Raw genomic sequence first — 23,293 nt, forward strand, 5'->3', positions numbered from 1 at the left:
AGCTTGACTTGCAAGTTTCAGGAAATGACAAGAATTTATGATCAAATTAGCAACTTGAAAAGCTCGAGGGTAGAGATTATTGGAAATTGATCAGTGGCCAAAGCTCCTGTTCGACGTATCTCATCACCGGATGTTACACAGTGTTTACTTTGGCTGCTCATCTACGACGGGGTTAATTGCGTACCTTATATACCTCGGGTGCATCGTAAAGGAGTTTCACCCCTCAACTTTTTCTTCCGAATGTTCTAATTAAAGGAAACCCGAGGTTGCAGGGACGCCGGTAACCATGGCGATAAATTGGAATACAGTGCTTCCGAAACTAGTCCCGAAGAAGCCATAGAAAAAGTTTTCCAACCGTCTGAACTTTAGTTGGGCCCGGCCTCGGACTGGTATTACTTATTGGAAGAAGATGAGAAGAAGAAGAAGAAGAAGAAGAAGAAGAAGAAGAAGAATCAAGCAGAAGGGGTGGCGAGAAAAGCTTGAATCGTTATCAACGATGCAGTCGGTAAGAGACGGTTAAAAATACGAACTCCAGGGTTGGTTTTTCGATCCACGCAGGGAAGAACGGGGCCAGAAAAGGGTCCAGAAGACATTCCCAAGCAGCGGTAAGACGGGGAAGAGAAGGCGAAAAAATTTCGTAAATGTCGCGGCGCCGCCACAATGACCGGATCGCCCTTTCGAGGATCGCTAGTTCGGGATGGATTTCGTCGAAGGTGGGATCGGAGGCGGGTGAAATTAATCGGTTTCCCGAGTGACCTCTGCCCCTGGCCGCGATCATCTATCGCCGTCGTCTCGGGGCCCGGAAGGCGTCGAAGCCCATAACTTTCCCACCTCGGACGCTCTAAAGTCCTCGAGGGCAACCGATATCGACGTGGATCAGGCTCAGATTAACCAGGGATTTATAATATTGTGATAAGAGAACGACGGCCAGCTCAATTACAGTTAAATCTGCAATGCTCGAAGGACATTCGAGGTCGGCGGATAACTTTAACCCCCGATTTCCTGCAGCAATGTCCCGCAACTGTCCGAAGACGATCAATCCGCGTTAGATTGGCGGTATACCCGCTCGCGGATGCGGGGTTGTGGTCTTATTCGTGATGCGAGGGGACGAGGCTCGTCGTTTTACTCGAATTCGGAAAACGTCCGTGTTCACTTGTGTCGCTTTACGCTTTAATCCTCCACCCTGATGAATATATCATAATGCGGGATCCTCACGTATTGCGAAAAATTCGGGTAATGGGGATACCTTATACTCGGGGAAGAGATGCTACTGAATTCTCGATGCATTACTTTTCATTTCCTTTGCCGGACGACGTGCTTTATCGGTATCCGTAGATAACAAATTTCTGCCAAGTGCAAACTTCGTTCAAAGTTAAATTGGTGAGATTCTTTGGCGAATCAATCACCTGTAAAAGAGTAGGAAAGAACGATGATAATGTGTTTTCAAGAAAGAGAGAAGGAGAGAGAACGAACAAACTTGTATTTCATACATAAATACAGTAATTTAAACATGAATGTAAATACGTTTTGTAATAATCTAGAGATTTTTTATTTACGATGTAAACATCATCCTAGGAATAAACACCGTGTAATAAATTTGTAATAATGTAGCAGTGATAACATTTACGCGTAAACAAGTCTATTTATTCTCCAAGACATTCGAGTAATTATTTGAAAACGAAGATTTTCCATCGGGCCTCCATTCCTCCGGGCGAAAAAATCCCTGTTAAAAGTACGCGATACAAAGAATGGTGATCATAATTTTTATCAAAAATAGACGCTGATACGTTTCGCGAACGGTTCTCCGTATCGACGAACTATCGAAAATCGGGGGAGAATGTGGAGAAGCAGGATGAAACCCAAGAGGGGGAAGCGAAGCTTTTCGTTGGCTTCCCGCTTAAACTTGCCCGCATGCACACGCCACGCATATGGTATCAAGCTGTACCCGCAAGTTAAGCAGATCAAAAAAGAAAGCCGCGGGTCGTCTTGAGTTTCGAAAAACCAGGATCTGGGGGAGGAAAATTCCGAGAGGAAATGAATAAGCCCGATAGATCAGGTGAATGCCCAACTTCGGTCTCGTTTCGTTTCAATTCGTCTCAAGGGTGGCTTTTCTCTATCTTTTTTTCAGGTTCTTAAATTCAACCAATTCACCCCGCCTTGGTGTCGTAAAAGCCGAAAACTCAATCCCACAATCCCGTTCCATGAATGTGTAAGCTTCGAATACCGAGCGTCATCTTTCGCTCTCAATTCTCGTCAAATTTTCGTTACGATTCTTCGGATATCCGATCGTCGTCACGGTACGACTCCAGACAACGATCGGGGCGAGTGGGGAAGTATAATCTGCATGTACAGCGAGTTTCTCCAAGACTAACCGATTTCTGCAATCCTTTCGACGGCCTCATCGGTCTTTATTAATATGCCGATAAGAATCCTTCGCCGTAAACTTTCGCCTTTCGCGGAACAGTCGCGGAGCGAAATCTCCCGCAGTGTCACCTCAAAGCCGGCAGCTTTAAGCGAGAATTACAGAACGAGTAAAAAGAGAGAACTCCAGATGCGAGCTGGGAAAGAAATCGAAGAAAGAGGGATAAGAAGTTTTATTTTTATTTAATTTCTTTCTTCATTTCTTTCTTTTTGCTTTAAATAAAGAATGGAGAAGAAGACGAAAGATAAAAGAAATATAAGACGGTAAAAGGAGCGAAAAAATAAAGCCGACCCAAAGCCGCGGGTAATTCGGTCTTGAGCGAGGCATCGATTAGACTCCCAGACAATTTCGTTCGCCCTGCAGCAACCGGCGGTCCCTCGCTTCCAGCATATTCACCGGCCCGCTGACCCGAGGGGTATTATTAGGTTGGCCTAGGTTCGGGGTCGGTCGCAGGGCGAAGTGCTGAACGGCAATCCTCGATCACCCGCGAGACAACCGGCCGAATCACGCCCTGCAAAACGCGCTCACACACACACACACACACACATTGCACATCGTCATCTGGCCGATTGACCCCCCATTATTCCCCGGGTGCTGACAGGATTTCAACCTCCAGCTTACGGCTCAATCGATCGTCACGTGAGATCGACGGAATATTTCAAAGTGCGAGCTTAATTCGATAAGCATTCTTCGATACTTGAGTTGGTGAAATCAGAGAGGCGAATCGCTTCGTTTCTCTTTAGCACCTGACGTTTGCTTCCGGATACCGCAAATGAATGTGTATCCGATTTTTGTAATGACGGAATACTTTTATTTATAAAATAAGAATGAATGACCAACATTTTGTTATTAATTTCAGTGAAAGAATTTAAAAATATTATTGAAACTGTGAATAATAAAGCCCTCAAACTCAAATTGCTCTAACAATAATTGTTTTCATTTTCTTTAAATAAAAAGTAAAATTAAATCCCAACAATAGATATGATTTTAGACCGTCCAAGATGTGCCTTTCCGCTAATCATCCGCAGGAAAGTAGGGGTTGGAATATTCTTCTCTTCCTCTTTTGTTACACTTGTAACAGTTGCATTTGGCAATAGCCATAACTGGTCGCATCGATTAATCATTGTGAAAATTTTTCGCTATCCCAAGGCTGTTCAATGTACAAAAATGGGTGGGTAGATATAAAAGATCGTGCACTTAAGGGATGATTAAGTAAATGCTATAACGATATGCAACGATACGCGGAGTAAATTGCTAAACCGCATCGGTGTAAGCTCGAGGTGATTAGAATTCATCATACTTTTATATCCTTGGAGTGGAGAATATGGCTTGAGAAAGTTGATCGGGGTGCGTGATCGTTATAAGGGAGTCTAAAAATAAGTCAAGAAGCCTGTGAAAAGACGGAGGTACGAGAAGGAGAGGACAAAAAAAAAAAATCGAAGGAGACGAGTTGCTGAGAGTGAAGAAGAGAAGGGAAAGAAAAAACGGGGGGAAAAAACCGATCGGGACGAAGAAAGGGTAGAAATAAAACGATGCCTTCTTCTTCCACGTCTTCTTCGGGGCGCTTTTTGGGCGTCGAGCTTTTTCCCATCGACATGTCCGGCTCGACTAATCCAGGCGACGGTATCCAAGACGTGAAGGAAATGCGGAGACGAGCCGAATTGCTGTCAGTCTGCCTGGTCTGTGATAATTGGAAATAGGCCGCGACACTCCGGCCAGATTCTAAGGGTTGCTTTTCAGGACGAAGAAGGAAGAAAAATGGGGTCCATTGACCCCCGCGTTGCCGAACGAGTTGCGACGGCTGCGAAATGTTCTGCAAATAAACTTCGCGTAGTCTCGAATGGCTGCCCGCGGTGAAACGAAACCGGAACGACATTTTTATTACCTCGTTAATGCGGAAAATTTTATTTCCAGAATACTGCATACTGCGGCTGCATGCACGCTTCGTATACGCGTTACGGCAACACTCGTAACAATGAGGGTAGTGCTAATCCGAACAAATGGGACTTGCGTCCTTGGATAAAACGAAGCCGGAAGGGATTTTTTTTCTTGCGTCAATTTCTTTCTTTTTCTTTTCCTTTACCACGCAACGAACAATCAGTTGGGTTACAAATTTGACGTGATTTGATCTTCACTCGTCTCACTCGATTTTCGTATTGCCTCTTGCAAATTGGAAAGTTCGCGAAAGGTGAGGTTCGGTTGCATCAACGGATTCCATTATCGAAGGACCAATCAATCAGTCTTGAATCGATTGAATTAAAATCCAGTATAAATGAGTCTTTTCACATCAACATTAATCGGGTCAAAACGACTATTTTCGACGAATCTATTTCACCAAATTAATACCATTACAGTGACGAGGTTTCCTCGTTAATTTCAACCACTGCCGGATAGTGCCAATGATTCTTCGCGTGTAACGTTTAAATAATTACTTCGGATTGGAGCGATGCAGAGTTAACAATTTCAGAGTTGGTAATTATAAATGTGTTGAAATTTAAACACGTCCATTTCATCTGCCGGCAGGCAGGCTTCACCGTTTTGGCATCGGTGAATTCTGTCCCGCGAATTTTTAACGCTGGCGTTTGGAGGCGAAATTGGCACGAATACTGAAATTCGCTCAATTTTGCGGAATTATCCGTGCTCGCGCATAAACGAATCGGCGATGCATAAGCCCCGAAACGGGGAAGAATAACCTTTGCAGAAAATGATCATGAGATCACTGTACATTTTCTAGATAAGAAATAAATTCCTTTCGATCAATGAACCGATGCTTCTAACTTATCGCTGATTTCTCAATCAAATTACAGTTCGTGCATCCGTAGTGATTGACACGATTCATCGACCAAACTAACAACGGTCGCAACGTCGTCATTCGTCCCAAATTTAACGGCAAATTAAATAGATCATCGATTGAGAGACGCGGAAGATGAACTTTTCCGCTCTAATAACCGAACGAGCAGCGGTTGTTCACGTATCCAGAATGATCTGGCTTTGTGCCCAACTGGAGTATCGCACGAGTAGCTAAACGATTCGCCTCAATGATCGCACATCGGCACGTGCCGACTCATTGCTGTATACGATATTCGCAAATGCTGTGCCCTTCCTTCCCAAGTATCGCAAGATTGAAGACTTCGTCGCGTGGTAGAAATTCAGCAAGTCAACAGATACGTACGATTTTCGCTTCAAGAAATATAATCCACGTGTAATGTACCAAGATGTAATTTGAGAAATAATTTATTTACCCCATTACATTAATGGCATGAAATTGGAGTGCTTAAGTGTTTTTTCATACTTGGGAAATTTGTTTCCAAAGAAATCAAATTCAAACGTTCACACTGCAAATCTTACAACTCGAAATGAATCTGCTTCTAAATTCCCACTGTTGAAACTCTAATTTCATCTATCGGACAGAATTTTGCAAGAATTTAATCGGTTTCAAGATATCGTAGGGTAAAAATTCTCTAGACCTCGTAACCTGGCGATCTAGTAAAAACTAAACTTTTTATTTTTGGGACTATTGTAATATGATAACTGCTCTTATTCTGAATTTTTTCTCTCAAAACAGACGATTTAAAAATAAAAGATGTGTATACTTTTTGTCACGCGGAGGGTTGAGATATTACACTGGCACAATAATTCGTCTTTGAATGAATAAAAATTGTCGACAAAAGTAGCAACAAAGTTACGGCCGTTGTCTGGACTAATAATTCTGACCGCGATAGAAATCACGAGTTGCGTGCTCGCGTTCATACGGCAGGTTTAACGTATCGACAAGTCGGCTATTTTCGCGACCGTTTAATCGTGGCGTGCGTTGTTTCGGCACGTGACTTTTCGCGCATAGAAACCAGCCCCGACCGTTTCTTTCGACGAAATCGCGACCCTCGGAAGTCACGTCGTATAATATGGAACACAGCACACGGTTTGGCCCCACGTTCTTGCCAAATAATTAAACGACACCCACGGGCATCAGATTAGGTGCCACACGGATGGGGGAGTCCTGTCGCATCGAATTACCCCGGAATAACAAACTGTGCGGCTATCCCTGTCATACGTACTCGCGCAGGGGGCGAGAGAAGTGCTTTGTTTCCAATTTTCGTACTTCAGATTCGAAGAATTCTTCTATTTTTCGTGATTTCGTCGAAAAGAAAAGAAAAGAACGCACAAAAACTCACCCTTAAGCGCTCAGTTTCGACGAGCTTATTCAAGCTTTGAACACCCAACGTACCTGAAACAGAAATATGAAAGTCTTGGGTTGATTTCTGGGGAGTGAAAATCTTCCACGTGGTATTTGGATTTTGGAGAAAATAATTTTCAAACTCGTGTTTCTCATTGTCGGTGAAACGTAGATGCATAAACCAGAATTCTTCTCGTCTGGAAAATATTAGCCGAGTGGTTTCGGATTTGAGATGGGATTTGCGAGTCTATTGTCGAATTTTCTACTGTAAACCAGCTGCCCATCACGAGAAAAGAAGAGTACGCATAATGTTGATAACTTTTTAAAAATACAAAGCTCTGGAATTGACGGGCATCAGCTTAATCGGAACTCCCACAAAGCAGGCTCGATCGTCTCGATGAATAAAACATTGCTTTCCGTCGATGGGGCGAAAAGTTTGCTATACAGTTCACTTTGAACCCGTTCGAAGCAATTCTTACATCTTGAGATTGGTTTTTTAAGAGTACAAAAAACACTTTCTCGCCCCTCGAGAAGTATTATTGTAATTCAGAAACTTCGTTTCTTCTTTCAATGCCTATCGTGACTGTAATACGTATGATAATTATTTCTGAAGCCTGTTCGCTTACACTTTTTAAACTCGGGTCTTGTGAACGATCGCATCTGGCCAGAAACCACCCCAAATCTCTTTTATCGCTGGAAGCTGTTATCGCGCTAAAATGAATTGAAAATCAAGATGAAAATGACGTGAAAAAGTACGATCGCGCAGCACTCGAGACCCGATCAACCCCGCAGGCTGTTGCAACCTTTTCAACTCTCGGAAGGATCCAACGATGACACTCGGGGCGAGAACTTTTTTAATTCAAGAGATGTTTGAGCACTTATACCTGATAGGGGTAAAAACAATTGTCTTTGAAATTTCATTTTTGAATAGCATCGCGTTCAAAGTCCGGTTGAAGTTCAAAAAAAGGTATCAAAAACTTCTCCCTCATTTCGATCAAGTTTATTGAAAAGATTTGAACATTCGGTAAAATTTTAGTGGAGGTATAAATAGTTTACACAATTATTCCAACACATTGTAAAATAAAAATTTGAAATTATTTTTTTACTGTACGTATTCTATAGTTTTTTGATCTCTCAGTAATATGATTCATGCAGGGTACGAATGAGGAAAAGTTTGTAAATAGGTACTTGACTTATTCTTATTCGTTCAGTTTTTGACGATTTATAAAGCGCGAATTCGGTAGATATAATAGGAGACTTGAAAAGGTCTCCGAGCACGTTTCGTTGATTTTACAGCAGAGAGGAAGTAGAGGTTCAGGTTGAGAGATTGAGGTGGTTACTTAGACACATGGGCCTGTAAACAAAGGTAAAATTAAAAATCAAGCGGTGGCATTACATGTTTCCACGTTGCAGTCAACCCGCGGAAAGTTTCACCTCCGCAAGTCGGTACATAGCTGCTCTCCGCACATTTCGAAGGACCCGGAGAAGAGAGAAGAGGAGAGGAGAGGAGAGAGGAATACGTTGTACAAGCACGGACCTAAATTCTGACCGAAGACGTAGATATGCATGAACCATATACCGAGTACGTGGGTAATAACAAACGCGTAGGATCTCGACTTGCCGAGTTTTATCCATTCGCATTCCGACTCTCCGGATCTGGAATACGTGACGCCGAATCCAGCCACGGGGCTGCGATAGACCGAATGTCCAATCAAACTTTTACATAGTCCGTCACGTGACTGGAACTTTTAATGAAAACTTCCTCGGGCCAAGAAGCAGGACGCAAGTTCAGATTATCCGTCAGTCTTGTTCGTCGATAAGACTATTCGCACCTTTGGCCGAGACGGTGATTACCGAAAGAGAAATCGTTGCCGAAGACTGATATTTGTCAAAGTTTGGTTTATACACTTGTTCGGAAGTCTATTGAACTTACTTGAAATCACTTGAGCTCAACGGGGTTCGTGCAAACTTGCCTAAAGTGGCACGTGGAATAGTGCGAGTTTAGCCGGAGTCAAACAAATCCATTTGAAGACGCGTAGCTGCATTGAAGCCAGATATTACTTTTACACTGGATGCTACAATGGTGAAAACCTCTTAGACTGGACGTTTCAGTACAGTGATAATCGAACCAATCAAAAACGAGCTTCCAGGCGTGGGATTGGATGGATTTCCGGTCTCCACAAATTCTTTAGATTCAATTTGAAGCGCAATTAATGTCGACGGAGACACAAATATACTAGATTAGAAATGAAAGCTTAACGCGGATAACGCGATGCAACGTTCCAACCATCGTCGCGTTTACATCAAGCCGAGTAAATTCACCCCCGGGGAAACGTGTTCCGTCAGACGTTCGATCCAGAAACTGGTTCACACAAGCATTTCAGGACCTCGAGGTGACGATTCATACGCTTCAAGTACAGACCTACCGCAAAGGTAGAACTAACGTGAAGTTGACGGTTCTAGTTGGAGCCATATTGTCTATTTTGCAAGGGTTACACGTCACTATGACAATATGAGCATGGACTGATTGCCGAGCTTTCAGACAATCAGCTCGAAGCATTTGACTACACGAGATTCGAAAGGTGTGAGGCGCCGAGTCCTTGTCATCGTTTACCCTTCATCGGGCGCGTTTATTCCATTTGCAAAAGTTGTTGACGCGAGTGCGATCGGCACGCGTGACGAAGGTGAAGCGTGAGAAGCGTCGGCTGCGTCGTCGAGAAATAAGAATCGATGGAATCGAGCTTGCAGTTTAGCCGGGATAAACGGGTAGTTTTATTAAGAACAATTATGAAAGGCAGTCGCAAGCTCGACATTGCGCCACGCCTAGTTTAAGGCGCCTTGGCACGAACCCCATTCTTTTTGCCGCAAGGACGCGAACGATGGAGGCCGAAAGGTTGGACCCGGTGTCGAGGGTTGGGTGTTGCACGACATCGCGACAGGACGGCTACACGACACCGGACAAACCTTCCGCCGCGCTTACAGCCCTAATAACAATACTTAGGCACGATTAAGATCTAGCAAATTGATAAAACAGGCGCAAAATTGCTCTTCACCCCCTCATTCATTCGCAGCCTTGATTGTTTCTCCTATCACGTACCTACACAGTCTCATCCCTCTTGCAGCTCATTATAAAATCGAATCTTAGATTTCTGGGATCACGTTTCTTCTGGCGGGGAATTTTCGCGCATAAGGTTACTCGCGAAGATCGCTGATGACGCGCGACGATGCCAGTTTTTTTGAGCTTTCGTGAGAATGAAATTTCAAACTCGTTTCATTATTTCACCCCACAATTTCAAGAGATTTTATTTTCTAGCAGGAATTACTGGAATTAATTATTTCTGAAACGATGATCTCGGCTGGGAGATTTGCTGTAGAATCTGATTATAAACCTCTTGAAATTCGATATCAACGAACCTTATGAGCTACGTGAGTCGATCCCTGTACCAAGTTTCGTCAGTCTCGTATTACTTGTTTATAATTCTGGACCCGAGGGTTGAAATTTTGAATGATCTCAGTTCCGAGGAGTTTACATCGGACGTGGATCGTACAAAAGAACTCCAGCATATTCGTAAGACTCGCTTCTGTCATTCAAACTATTCGGAAATTCCAATTATACTATACCCACGCTTAAACCGTTGTTATACGTTTCGTTTACTACTTCAAGAAAGCTTCCCGCTTATCCTCGACACAGCGCAGCACAGCAAACACGTTAAAAAACCGTATAAAATGCGAGGCTCGTTATCAGCGCCAATTAAAATGGGTTTTAAAAGAAAAAGTGTTCCGTTCGAGCTGTAGACATAAGAAAAGCGCGAGTTAAGAACGAGCTTGCGGGCTCCGGCTCGACCCGATGTACCCACCTGTGTATAGGTGTAATTTCTTCCTAAGGGGGTTACAATTACGTATCAGCAGCTAGCTAGCTCGGGACTTACGTGAAATAATTTCACTTTGCAGTTGCGATAAGAGACCCGGTGCACGTTAGCCCGCCTCTTATGATTGCTGAATCGCGTGATAGAGAGAGCCTTACCTTCGCCCAGTGGTTTCTTACCTGCAGATGCGGAAAAAGCCTCGGCTTGTACAAGCCGGCGGGGTAGAAAACTCGGGCATGTTTTTTCACCCCCAGGCCGTTACAGTATCAGGAATATAACTAGCTCTGACATTTGTCACGGATACTTGCCACAGTAGGATTATGTTTGTAACGGGGCAGAAAAGTGCGTTTTGTTTCGTCCATTTCTCACGTAGCTAGATCGGGTTGCGAGTTCGTTAATTCGAGCTCATGCGGTGTTAAAACACCAACTTTCACTCAGCTTTTTAGGGTTGAATTTTTGATTTGGCTGAAATTTGGGTATGGTATAGTGTACAGTAACATATAAAAATCCTTCAATTTTCAGGCCTTAACGATTCATTGTGTATTATATACACGAACCAAATTAGTTTCGAATTTTCAATAGTTTCTGTTGACGAAGAAAAATATCATTCATTGCGTTTTCGACGTAAATAATACTGGCTTTACCGAATATAAGGTCATTGTCAAGATTAATCATTAGGAACAATATAGAAAGTTGTTTAGATGTTTTCAATCTTTCGCATTGTATAGAACTGAAAATACCGGAAAAACGAATTTTGTTTTTCTTAGCAGTTCCGGAGAATTCTATCCCAGAACCGATTTAATGTCAGAAAAGATATTAGATGAGAATTTTTTTCTTACAGAGCAAATATATAATGTGATATTATGTTTCTCAACCATAGGAAGAGTTAAAAGTTCGTGAAAACGTGATGAAATTGATCAATAAAAATTATACTTCAGCAATATCGGAACTGCAGCGAAACCAAAATATCATCCTTAAAAAGCTCGCTCAAAGTAAGCTTAAATCGGCCCTTGTAGTGAGCAAGGGATAAAAATTTGATGGGATAAAATTTAATACCCAGAGAGTGAACGTACGGTAAGGTGTCATGGCGTAGAACCGCAACGTCTGGGGAAAGATGCGCGGCTGGCTTCGTCGGGGATCATGAGAGCTTTTTACTTGGCAGTGTTTAGCCACGCTAAGCCCCACTCGGAGGATAATTCTGGAGAGAAACGGTTTAAGTCTCGTCCCGAGTTCCATATTCAAAATGAAAGCCGATGCGCCGGCGAAGTTGGATGAAACTTTGTCAGGGGATGTTTGATACGGCGAGTGACTTCCTGCAGGATGCGGTCAGCTGACCGCGACAACCCCGTGCTAATAAACTTCCGGGAAGTTGGAACCGCGCGAATCCCGAAACCTTCGGAGATCAAGTCGTTCCCCCTGATGTCCTTATTCCACTCGCCACCGCGTGTTTCGTACTGAGTCAGACTGCGAAACCGAGTTTGCGGATTTTGTGCAATTCGTATGCGAAAACGGGGGTGAGAGATCCCCAGCTTGCGAGCGTTTGTCAACTGCCCGTAAGAAAATAATAAGCACATCTGATCCGTGTTATCGAAAAATGTGTATTTTTTATTCGATCCGTTAAAGCAGAGAATGGTGATAACTTTTTCAAAATCGCAAATTCTGTCGAAGAGTTTTGATAGCTGACAAAAATTGGAGAAACAATTTATCGCCAATACTTCGTTTGAAATAATTTTTATTTTATTTTTTAATAATTTCGCACAGTTTTCAATGGAATTTGAATCCAGGCTGTCAGGCACTCTAACCACTGCCTCAAAGTATCTTGCGAATAGTCATTCAACGTTTGCGAAGTTAAATTACATTGCCGGATACTACAATGTGAATTGACAAATGGCACTTGCGTTATTCTATTTGTTAAAAGCTTATCACTTTTTAATGACGATGTTATTCAGTGATGATGATTTGAATAAGAAGAAAAACAAAAAGAAGTGTTTCTTAGATCCATGAAAATACTTAATTAAATAAAATGCGAATGATTCATTCAAAAACATTTCTCACCAATTTAACCCTCTGGATTAAGCCTGAGACATTAATGACCTAACGGAACTATAAAATTTACGCTCCTGCAAAGGGAATCCTTCGCGCCTTTTTGTCTTCTTTTTTTAAATAACCATTCACTGAATCTACATACATATCGCATTTTTGTTTGCATATTCTTACTCACATCATTCTGCCGATTCCATGTCACTACTAAAATTATAAAAACAAATGCTCTGAATCAGTTTTAACAGTGGCGACAAAAAAAATGGTGCGAGCCGGCGGGTTAAGCATAGCTATACATGTCTTTGTTTGAAGTAGAAGAACCCGGTTGAACGAACAATTTTTTCAAACGCAAAAATTTTTCGCCGAGTGTGGAAGAGAGAAAAAAATCCTTGGACTCTGAAACCCCATTTCCCGGGGCGTTGGCAGCTTCAATTCTCATTCGGAGCATATAATATCGTTGGAAAGTGGGGCAAGCAGCGGCGAGGAAAGAGAGGAAAGAAAGGAAAAAGGCAACCGTGAAAAATGAATATTGCAGGGATGCGTGTTGCGTGAATTTTGGAAGCAGTGGTCCCCGGCGGAGATCATGAGACGTATAGTAGGAGTCGTCTCCAGAGAGGAGGCGTCGGGTACGCTAAGAGGCAGCGCCCGAGTCCTTCGTCCTTCTGGGTGTCTTGGAGGCGTCGCGCCGACAAACTTTACAGATAAGTTCCCGTTCTAGAGGGGTATAATATCTCTTCTGGGCGACTCGTTCGCCGAGCTCAATAATTTAGCCGGCGAAAAGCGGGCCGAAGAAGCGTAGAAACTGGGCCGATAAATAACGCCGCGTGTCTTCTTCCGCACGCGTCACTCCTTCGCCTCTTATGCTCTCGGGGTCAAAAATAAAAGGATGCGGAGAGGAATCGGGAGATTCACTCTCTCTCTCTCTCTCTCTCTCTTTATGCCCCGGCGCTCCCTCGATACATGGCCAAGGTGCGAAACCATAAGGAATTCCCAGACGCCCATCTCGGCCCAAATATATCCGGCTGGTCCTCCGCGGTTCTCCGGCTACCGTCTAACTGCTTCTCCAGGACTCGAATTCCACCGTAAATCTCTGTTAAACGAGATCCTCCGCCTCCGCTTCCCAGAGATAAAACGCTTCGCCCCGGTTAGTCCATCTATGTAGCAGCCCTTGTCTCCTGAATTTTATACTCTGACGATCCAAGTTCGTTTTGTCCCGAATCGTTACGACGAGACCGTCGATTTCGATCTGTTGGTAAGTATTTACCATTGGACTCGAGTTTGTTTCCCCTCGTGAAAACGTGGTCAAAATTTTTGCACCCGTAATTAACACTCAGAGTTAAACTTATAAACACAAGTTATGAAATCAGATTTTTTTTTTATCTTTTAATATCACGTGACATGCTACGTTTATTTTTTTCACCTCGACAATTTTCTCCGTCGATTAATTTTCGTCTTCCCGTTATTCTTCACGAGGACGAAGTTTGAGCCACTGAAACGTTTCTAAAGTCGGATCCATTACCGGAGAGCCCGACTCCGCAGCCGGAAAGCGGAGAAATTTCGTGGGTTGTATAACAATGGCGAGGAGGCATTGTCCTCGGTTTTTATCGAATATCATCGAGTTGAAATATGAAATTTTCACCAAAATTCACACCGTCAATAAAGGCGCATTGTTTATCCTGCAATGCTTTGGCTGAAATTGAAATTTCGAAACTGCTGGAATGAGAAATTTAATCGAGGCTTATTACCCGAAGTGCTGCAACTAACTGTAAAAAACGTCGCTAAAAAAATCTTGAGAGGTAATGTTTTTCATTTAGAAATGTTTCGGTGGAAAAGTGGACTCTGTATTCCACAAGAATGTAACAGCTTGTAAAATCATCTCTCACCACCATCGACCCTTTAGTCGCAAAATCCCCGTGTAAAGCTAAAGTGCAATTTCTCATGCTTTTGGTTGAAAGAAAAATAAGAAGAAGAAGATGGAGGTTAAACGAGAAGAACCGAGAATGCAAGAGTGCCTGTAAGGTGGATACTTTGACGCAACGTTTGTGCAGCCCGATAATGGACTGAAATGAGAAACTTGATCTTATCCCCGGAGCGAGTGGGAGTTTGAACAGAGTTCATTTGCATCAAGGAGAGCACGCGTGGCTGCTAGAACCCAGGACCACCCAGGAGAACAATTTTTCCATTCGAAGGTTGGAAAATATGAAACAGCCCGCGCTCCGGTGTTTTTCTGGGGGTATTTTTCTCCTTAGCAATATCCAGGGAACAGCACCCAGAAGGCTCGGGTGTCCGCTTCGCGTAAATTTGCATATTTGGCGGAAGTACTATACCTATAACTTGTAAAGGTGTGTACGTAGTTTTCCATGTTCGCAGTCGCAGTGGCCGTTTTCTGTCGACGACGAGCTGCGGATGCACGGAAAATACACGCTTTCACACCGAGGAAATGGGAAAAGGAGTCGGCCGAGTTGCGACTGGAGGTGGGAGAAAAAGCGGGAGAAGCATGTAACTTCAGGCCGTGAATGCAGAAGGTGAGGATGAATGTGTCAGATCGTCTGAATCAAGAGTTAAGAATAGAGAAAAAAAGGGTTTGAAAATTTGCGGCAATGTTTTTTTACAACAGTTATAACGAACGCTAATTGAACAACATTCGCGATGTGTGATGAAGACGTATCTGAGAAAATTGGAATCACACAATTACGCTGAGATTGATTATCAGCAATTTGAGATAAGCTTTTGTTTATTTATTAAATTAACAATACCAATTTTCAAATAGTCGATACATGAGTTTGTGCTATACAAATTTGCTCTGAGAGTCATTCAGTCAAGAATTCCACATTTTTACACTCAGAGGACAATTCTAGCGCCCGGCATCGAATTTTCAAGTTTTTGCCCCAATTTCGGGTTTTTAAATAAAAAAATCGTGTGTTTTAGCTGCATTTCGCGTATTATAAGCTAAAAAAAATCTCAAACATGAAATCGTTTGCAAATTTTCCGGGGAACATGATCCCGTCATTAGTCTACCGACATTTTCAAAAAGCCGCAAAAAGTAGAAAATTAGGATTTATCGAAAAACCCTGTAAGTCGGCCAAAAACTTGAAGATTCGATTCCGAGCGTCAGGCTTGTACCCAGGGGCTGAAAATTTGGGATTTATCGTTCTTCAGCGACCTGAACAAATGTGTAAAATTTGGTAAAAATCGGTGAGATCATGGCGACACGTCTGTTTTTCCTAACGTGGAACGATTCGAGATTCATTTCTTCTATCACATGCGGAACGGATTTTGTTTCATTCTCGTCGTTGACTGTCATCATCGTAAATAACATCGCTGTAGATGTTCCAAACAGTCCTTTCTTTTCCGACTTTCGATTCAGACCGTCGACCGGTTCTTCCTTACGGTCAGATTTTTATTGCCCCATAGTGCGACAGTGGCGTCACCTCGTTCAGATCCAGACGCATGTAAAAGCAGCTGGAAGACGAGGCGAGTCGACACCGGAACCCGGAGAACCTCGGGAGTCTCCCATTTATTTATCGACTTCGCAAGTTTTCTGTTTACACCTACGACCGACACCGTCTATCTCCAACTCAAACCCTCGGAGTCTGTGGTAACGAAAATGCAAACGCACCGTAAGCCCGGAGATTGGCTGAGGAACGTACGGCTTTTTGTGTATCACGTGGTAGGGCGATGCCGGCGATAAGGAAGCTTCTCAGGAAATAAGGATGCATGCATGCCTGCGAGTGTTTATGACGGCCGATTCGGATGCTATGGTTAGAATTTGGTGGTTCGATTCCTGGGATGCAGGAAACTTTTGAAAAGATATGCACTGAAACCTACTTCTCTCAATCAAACGCCGATGATTCGTCAGCCGCTGATTCGAGAGTACAATCGGAAAACGAAACGTCAGCAAGGAAAAATGGAGGAACGGAGGCTTAGAATTAGTAATTAAATTCAGTTTGGATAAGCTTTATCAGAAGACTATCTTCTTGCGAGTAAAGGGTAAAATCGAATATTCTGAATTATATTCGAAGTTGTTCCGTTATTGATAATCAGATGAGATCGGTTACGTTATCGAGCAAATTTTTCATCACATAGGTGATTATCAACGTATGTTCAGTTCTGACGAAATATCTATCATTCCGTTCGTAGTTTGAATTCCCCCAAAAAGCAACTCTGATCCAAAAACCTTTCGCCAAGTACATTAAAAATGTGTTCTCATGGTTGGTCAAAAAAGATTCAAAACACATACTACTGCCATGTACATGTCTGTTAATTTACAATAATAGCATGATTGAAACTTGACACTTAGCTTTCACATCTCTCTAGAATCTCACTGTTGTCACACTGGGGTCAGACTGACCCTAAACTTATCCAACTACAAATGATAATTGTGTAAATGTAAAAACAAAATGACTTATTGAAAAAAAGTAACACGTGGTACTCGTTGGGCCTGTTTAGAAAAATACCTTGAGATGTAAATGAAATTCTATCTTTATATCGTTTCATTTATATATCATGCCTTGGAAGAGCATACACGTTTCAGGGGATTTTTTGGCTTTACTGAATTGTTTTGGAGGTATATACGCGATTTGGATTCAGCGTTGAGATTATTTGTTGGGCTGTTCTATCTAATGTATGGAAATTTGCCAACTTTGCTTCCACATATCTTCGGAAGGATTCGCATATTCAAGTTAAAATTTCTCCCTGAGTATTAGGGTATAGTGAGGTATTATTCAGCACTTGTTTCAGAGAAATCCGCGGGGATCTCCAGACGGATGATTTTTTGGGAGGCTCTTTCATCAAGGAAATACTTGGTGGCACAATAGCATTGAGAAGATTTCATGCGAAAAACTTAGAAGGTCAGTGAGATACGCCAAGTACAAATCTGCTCGATGCACAGATTCGAAATCGATCAATAATTTTTATTAAAACAAAATATTTCCACATGCGTAATCAAGTACAATCCGATACATCTAATAATTATGGTGCAGCGCGCGTCAGACACGAAGAAAAATCGGACTTGAATAAAAGAAGGAGTAGGGTGGGTATAACTATTCTATAACAGTGGCAATTCTCGACATAATATTTTCTATAATATAACGGTTGACAGAAAACGGCAACATCAGTCCTTCTTCGTCGATTCCTTTCGAATTCCTTCCTCCTTAACCTGCAGTCCGTTATCCGTGCCTCGCACCAGAGTGACTCGGTTAACCTCTGATTTGGAACTGACGAAAATTTTCTCCAACACAACCAATGGAGACTCAAAAAATAAGGTGAAAACAAAAGCCGCGACGATCGAAAGCACCAAATCAATCAAATACTCGTGAATCTGCGAAGAGATGGGTTGAATTTCAAATGCGCAGGTTGAACAACGGAAGTTGTAAAGAAAAAGACTTACTATCAAAGAATTCGAAAACACCACAGGAGTCTGTGCGACCGCACTCCTCTTAGATTGGATCAAAGCATGCAACAAGTAAGTGGAAAATGACAACCGACTGAGTGGCCGAAAGAACGGCATGGACAGAAAGCTGTTGATGGGGCCTAAAATATTATCAATGTTGAATAGTATGTCTCATCAATGTATCGTATTATCTGACTAGAGTCCTATTCAGCGCCTGCATCAGAAACCTTCGAGTTAGGAATTTTACAGTGTTCTGTAATTCAGCGCAGCTTTCCATACACAAAAATAAAACGGATACTTGCCTCCATATCCGTGAGTACATGCATAAATGATCCAAGCAATGGCAACCGACCAACACGGACGTAACGTAAGTGCGAGTACAACTTCCAATACACGGTTGTACGCAAAAGCATTGTTGTAATTGAAATGAGTAGCACACATACAAAATAGGAGAAGAACGGAGGTTGCAGCCCAGTTGATCCATACGTTCACCTGAAAATCGGAAAATGTGTCGATATTAAACGATCAGTTGTCCATCGAAATAGGATTGGAATTGCTTGTGATGCGAAAACTTTGCCTGAAATACCTTCGTAAGTTGCCTCTTCTTGGTCGCTACGTCGTAACCCAAGAACATTCCAAAGAAGTAAGCGCTGGCTCGATTGTAAGTCGGTATGTAGAAGTTGAACAAGTCCCCGAAGTCTAGTATTCTGATGTGGAAATGGTTATAACGAATTTCTTCCATTCGATGAACAATGTGTTTCGTTAATATTCACTTACCCCGAGTCTACGTGCATGGTAAATGTTCTGTTAGTATAACCATTGATACCTAGAACAATGGGTGGTATAAAAATCGAGGCGAGGAGGACTAAACCTAGTATTCGGATTCCATGTTTTGGCCAGCGGTAGAGTGGATATATGACAATTGGCGATAGCCAAAAAAGCTGCATATTAACAGCCAAGTACCAGGTGTGGAGTAAGCACTGAAATTTTCATGCGTTATTTCATCAGATTTATCACCATTAAAAGCCCATGCCAGGACTATTTCTGCTTTGTTATACGAATTATATGTTTGACCTAGTGAATGCGTTGGGCCATACTAACCATAAGTTCTGGTTTCAAAAAGTTCTGAATGTATAACATATTGAACCACCAATTTTTTTTGCAAATTTCTACGTGGTCACCAATCCAAATTTTCCATAGGGGGCCGTTTCCAAAGCGATTTATAAAAAATGAAACGAACAACATAACGACGACGAAAGATGGCGTGATTCTGTAAGAAAAAATATGAATTTATACGTACACAAGTGAGAAAGAGTTATGTCCCATCTGTAGCTTTTGACTACACGCAAAGTGACACGATACACTATTAACCACTCAACTGCTAAAGTGAGAAATAGCGTCGTAATATAATTTAATGTTTTCAAATATCTGTGGTCAATATTTTCTTTCAAAAACTTTTGTTGAAATAATTTTTGAGCTCAAGGAATCCGATTACGATCATAAAAACTATATTTTCCGTGCAGTCGTACAGTTTTGAGCTCTGGAAGTTGACGAATGTTTTATAATTTTGTCAAACAGCGCAATAGAAAAAACTATAGTTTTTCTTTTCTGGGATACATGTTTCTTTTGAAAAATACTGACGATGAGTAAGTAATAATATTCTTAAGTCCAAATATGCGATTTCAAGAATCACCAAGTATAACCATAGCGTATATCAGATAAATTAGTTTGTAATTCTTGAAATTGCGAAATTGTAAAATTCATCCCGAAGAAAGAAGATGGTAATTTGTTCTATAACGCCGTTTGAGAAAATCGTGAAAAATCTGTCAACTTTGAGGGCTCAAAACTGTATAAATGCGCGGAAAAAATAACTTTCTTTGGTGATAATCAGATTCCTGATTCATCTCAAAAATACTTGAAACACACGTTATCAAAAATACTTGAGATATCAGAAACATTGAATCACTTTATGACGTGCATTGCACATCTACTGTGTGATCCGAGCTGTACAGCTTTGAATCAAAGTTTTTGAAACTCACCGGAGGTAACGATGAAGGTAAAACATTGGCCAATTGATTTGTCTCCCCGATTTCAAAGCTTTAAGAAGCAGGTGAGCCGTGAAAAATCCGCTCACTAGAAAGAAGGTTTCGACAGCAAATGGCGCGGCTTGAATGTACAAAGATGTCCATGAACTTGCCCACTGTGGATCGATTGTGACAATATTACTGATTTGCTTGACGTAACGCTGGATAATTTGTATTTTGCAACGACGCGAGTCTACTCATGAATAATCGTTTCTACTAGAATGCAAATCCCACACTTAGAAAAGTATTCCAGATTGTGACATCGGACTGTATCGTGCTTAAAACACGATTTTCGTACTATCATGCCGATAAAGTAGCCATCAATCGTTAGAGCAATTATCGTCTACACTGCACATTGAGTGAACTGATCAACTTACTTCAACAACTTCGAACACATTGACAACTGGCCTGATGAATAAACCGATGAAACAATGACCCAGTATGACCCAGCACATACTCAAAACTCTGATACCTTGGATTGATTGAAACGTGTCAGATTCTACTTTCGTGCTTAAAACAGCGAGTGCATTGGTGTAGAGGGAAAATTTCGTCAACGTATTCATTACGGCAGATGCTTCTGTCTGCTTGTGTCGTCTCGCAAAGTCGCAGATCGTACAAGCAATCATGAATACGGCAACGGCCAGAAAAAAAATTCTGTAAGGAGTGCACTGTTTTCTTGAACGATCAAACGTGATTGTTTCCCTAAACTACATATAATGCCAACTTACAGCGTGTAAATTTCTCCAGCACTCAAGTCATCGGATCCCACGTCCGCGCAGAACGCGTTACTTGCTTCTAATCCTAGGTGGCTGATAGTCGGTATGTTCGCGACGGTAGCATTGACGATCTGCTCAACCTGAGTCTCGTTGCACGACGATGGAACACAAATGGATGATAAAATGCGGAGATAATCAATACCAATAACCGCAGGTGACGTAGGAGACGCCGAACCCAGAGAAACCATGCAGTGCTTACCCCGGATATTGACGTGGTTGTATTGCCCATTGGCTTCGACGCATTCGTCGTACAATCCGACGTCTCTAAAGTTTCCTTTCATAAGTCCGGTTTGAAGGCCCGACGAAGCATCCAGCACTATTATAGATAATAGAATCATTACTAACTGCATAATCGATTACACAAGGTCTTGTACATTTCGCACGAGGCGACCTTCGGCATATGGAGAGACTCTTCCACTTTTATGAAAACAAAGCACTCTTCACACCTGATATTTGAGGAAGTATATTCACAAAATACTCCTCGGAATGATTAGCTTATTTCTTACTTTGAAAAGCCCATTCGTGGCCAGATTCCATCGCTTGTATCAACGCCGCGACTTCGGTCGCACAGGAAGATTCAGTGGTATGGAGAACAGATTTGAAACCTTCGATCCACGGTTGTCGTAACGAGCCAACAATCCTTTTGATCCATTCCCTGGTTTCGTCCGAACCATGGATAGGTGGAACCGTATCCATAGATGCAGAGCCAAAACTTTGTATCGAAGTCAGGAACAGTACCGTCCCGAGTACGTTGCGATGGAAAAGCATTGTGAGTTTGCGGTTACTTGATTTCAGGAAGACTGACCGAATCAAGCATCTTCTCCAGAATATATAGTCAATGTTTGTACAAAAAGTGGTAAAACTAGTCAGAAGAATTAGTAATATATAGTAATGTTAAAACATTGCAATGAATTGGTTAGTAAAAATAGAAACGTTAAAACACGTTTTATAATGGCGACAGCCATTTCTTATAAGGAGTAAAATCATCGCTATAAATATAATATCATAACGAGTTCCGAAATATGTAATAAGCGAGAAACAACATACAGTCATTTTAGTAGTTTCACTATGGAATTCGAGCTACCCAGCTGTATACTTGTATAAACTTTCATTTCGACATCCTAAAACTTGTCTCAAAATCTACATATTGTAAGGTGTCCGCGTCTGTCAAAGATTGAGGTCAAAGGTCACAAAAATCGATTTTTTGAAAATGTCTCGTTTCATTTAGGGTTTGCGCTATTTGTATTTATCGTCAATATTTTACAAGATAAAATTCTCTAAAACTTTTATGTCAAAAGTTTTTTTATACGTTGAATCGTTTTCTAGATAGAGGACACTGACCGCGCAGTGTTTAACTATGTAGCGTATCATTTAAGGTCAACCGGTAGTCCCGATCAAAAACACGCCTTGTGCAGTGCCTACGAGTCTTTTGCGTCCGGGGCCATGACGATTTTCGGTTATTGGCGCGTTCGACCAACTCGCGTCAACAGGGATGCCAAATCTCCAATGAGCGAGGAGGCGAGCGTGCAATACACGTCAAAATAGTCAGGAAGACCCGGTCGTCCGTCGCGCAACGACACCAAGGCGAGAGAGTCCTGTGCTCTCTCACAGACTTCCCAAAAGAAGGGAGATAATTCGATAATCGAAACGATCGGGTGAACGGTCGTATGGTTCCAGATTCTCCGAACGCGGGTGAACAGCAATACGATCCTCGATTCCCCGATCAAAAAATCAAACGCAACCCGAGGATTGCAATGGCACGGACCAAACTGGCTTCTTGACAAAGGAAAAAACGTAAACAACATAAAACGTCGTGGGTTTTATGCCGCAAGGCTTTTTCCATAAGAGCCAATAAACGACAAAAATCCGATGGCTCAAATCGCGAGTGTAGTTTATTTCGAAACCAAAACCTTCAACCTTTATCCCTCAAAAGAAAAAATTAAAAAAAAATCAAATATACAGAATCACGAGGCGACTTTGAAAATGAAGGAACTTCGACTATACAGAAGGAGTGGCGTGGGCAGAACTATTCTATAATAGTGCCAATTCTCGACATAAGATTTTCTAAAATATAACGGTTGACAGAAAACGGCAACATCAGTCCTTCTTCGTCGATTCCTTTCGAATTCCTTCCTCCTTAACCTGCAGTCCGTTATCCGTGCCTTGCACCACAGTGACTCGGTAAGCCTCTGATTTGGAACTGACGAAAATTTTCTCCAACACAACCAATGGAGACTCAAAAAATAAGGTGAAAACAAAAGCCGCGACGATCGAAAGCACCAAATCAATCAAATACTCGTGAATCTGCAAAGAGATGGGTTGAATTTCAAATGCGTACGTTGAACAACGGAAGTTGTAAAGAAAAAGACTTACTATCAAAGAATTCGAAAACACCACAGGAGTCCGTGCGGCCGCACTCCTCTGAAATTGGATCAACAAATGCACCAAGTAAGTCGAAAATGACAACCGACTGAGTGGCCGAAAGAACGGCATGGACAGAAAGCTGTTGATGGGGCCTAAAATATTATCAATGTTGAAT

At 42.1% G+C, this 23,293-nt stretch overlaps 2 protein-coding genes across 8 annotated transcripts in view; both read right to left on the reverse strand.

Moving 5' to 3' along the window:
* The window catches only part of LOC124178877 (hemicentin-2-like), a 249,234-nt gene that overhangs the window by 159,692 nt on the left and 66,249 nt on the right, over positions 1-23,293 (reverse strand). The window lies entirely within an intron of this gene.
* Positions 16,649-21,809, reverse strand: LOC124178878 (nose resistant to fluoxetine protein 6-like). 6 transcript variants are annotated; one of them, XM_046562646.1, is made up of 10 exons: positions 21,261-21,557; positions 20,707-21,070; positions 20,356-20,632; positions 19,934-20,094; positions 18,996-19,164; positions 18,672-18,874; positions 18,481-18,601; positions 18,197-18,386; positions 17,892-18,034; positions 17,290-17,822 (listed from the first exon to the last, which is right to left on the reverse strand). In XM_046562646.1, the coding sequence occupies exons 1-10, from the start codon at positions 21,520-21,522 to the stop codon at positions 17,616-17,618; spliced, it is 2,097 nt and encodes a 698-aa protein (XP_046418602.1). In that variant the 5' UTR covers positions 21,523-21,557; the 3' UTR covers positions 17,290-17,615. The 6 variants fall into 6 exon arrangements, 5 of the variants coding, with proteins under 5 accessions (XP_046418606.1, XP_046418601.1, XP_046418602.1 ...); XR_006869908.1 differs by having other exon boundaries at positions 17,681-17,822; positions 17,892-18,021; positions 21,261-21,561; XM_046562645.1 differs by having other exon boundaries at positions 17,286-18,034; positions 21,261-21,560.

Source organism: Neodiprion fabricii, chromosome 3, assembly GCF_021155785.1.
Source record: "Neodiprion fabricii isolate iyNeoFabr1 chromosome 3, iyNeoFabr1.1, whole genome shotgun sequence".
Lineage (NCBI taxonomy): Eukaryota > Metazoa > Arthropoda > Insecta > Hymenoptera > Diprionidae > Neodiprion > Neodiprion fabricii.

Bases quoted from the DNA above. Each gene is read 5' to 3' on its own strand.
- LOC124178878 (XM_046562645.1), bottom strand. From the start codon at position 21,522: ATGCTTTTCCATCGCAACGTACTCGGGACGGTACTGTTCCTGACTTCG. The intron at 20,633-20,706 runs GTAAGTTGGCAT...CACTCCTTACAG, and splicing joins GCTGGAGAAATTTACACGCT to AATTTTTTTTCTGGCCGTTG. The intron at 18,875-18,995 runs GTTAGTATGGCC...TGAAAATTTCAG, and splicing joins TTTTGAAACCAGAACTTATG to TGCTTACTCCACACCTGGTA.